The sequence below is a fragment of the Vigna radiata genome, unplaced genomic scaffold (assembly GCF_000741045.1).
Source record: "Vigna radiata var. radiata cultivar VC1973A unplaced genomic scaffold, Vradiata_ver6 scaffold_2330, whole genome shotgun sequence".
In the NCBI taxonomy this organism is placed as follows: domain Eukaryota; kingdom Viridiplantae; phylum Streptophyta; class Magnoliopsida; order Fabales; family Fabaceae; genus Vigna; species Vigna radiata.
This window is the reverse complement of record NW_014544233.1, coordinates 414-1,174: the sequence shown is the minus strand read 5'-3', so window position 1 is coordinate 1,174 and position 761 is coordinate 414. Positions and strand designations below refer to the sequence as shown.

At 36.5% G+C, this 761-nt stretch overlaps 1 protein-coding gene across 1 annotated transcript; it reads right to left on the bottom strand.

Annotated features, from left to right (window-relative positions):
* Positions 1-20: 20 nt before the first annotated feature.
* On the bottom strand, positions 21-516 carry LOC106755519 (germin-like protein 8-14; the record flags this gene model as incomplete). Its single annotated transcript, XM_014637687.1, has 1 exon — positions 21-516. A coding segment is annotated over exon 1 (496 nt), but the record flags the coding sequence as incomplete, so codon positions are not given.
* Positions 517-761: the final 245 nt, after the last annotated feature.

The following is a 761-nucleotide window of genomic DNA, read 5'->3' as shown; positions in this document are numbered from 1 at the left end:
AAATGAAGGGTTAGGGCTACTCAAAGCGGCAGCACCAACGGCTTTCCCCGGACCAGAATTGATAGCATAATGCGGCAGTCCTTTTGGAAAAAGGATAATCTCTCCCGGTATGAGTGTATTGCGAAAAGCTTTCTGAGGTGTCAAGATTCCAACATCAACTTGACCTTTAAGCACCATTACTATTTCATCGGCATCATGATCATGCAGTGGAAAAAATCCACCTTCCTCGATCTCTACAAGTGCTGCAGAAATGCCAAGTCCATTNAGCATAGGAAACTGCTGAACAGTTGCAAGGAATATTAAAACTTTGGATGGGAGTACAATGTCTGGTTTTCCATTAAAACTGTACTTAAAGTCTGCAGCTGTTACTTTATCAGAGGGCAGACAATGATAGCCAGAAGGGGTGTTTTCACGGTAGAGGTCAGCCTTGCAGAAATTTTGCCGAATAATAGAAGAAGCATGGGAAGTGAATGAAAAAAGAGAACAAAGTANGAGAATCACAATACTGTTCATCATCTCTTTTGATGAATTCGCAAGAGAGGGAATCCGAAGATGGATTCGCTACCTAATAGTTAGCCGTATTTATAACCAAGTCAAGATAAAGGTTTTGCACAAACTGTCATATATAGCTTGTCTATTTTTTCCTTCAAAAATCTCACTTTCGCACCTTTTATAGTAAATGCTTTTATAACCCATTTTAATATAATATAATAATAATAATATATATATATATATATATATATATATATATATATATATAA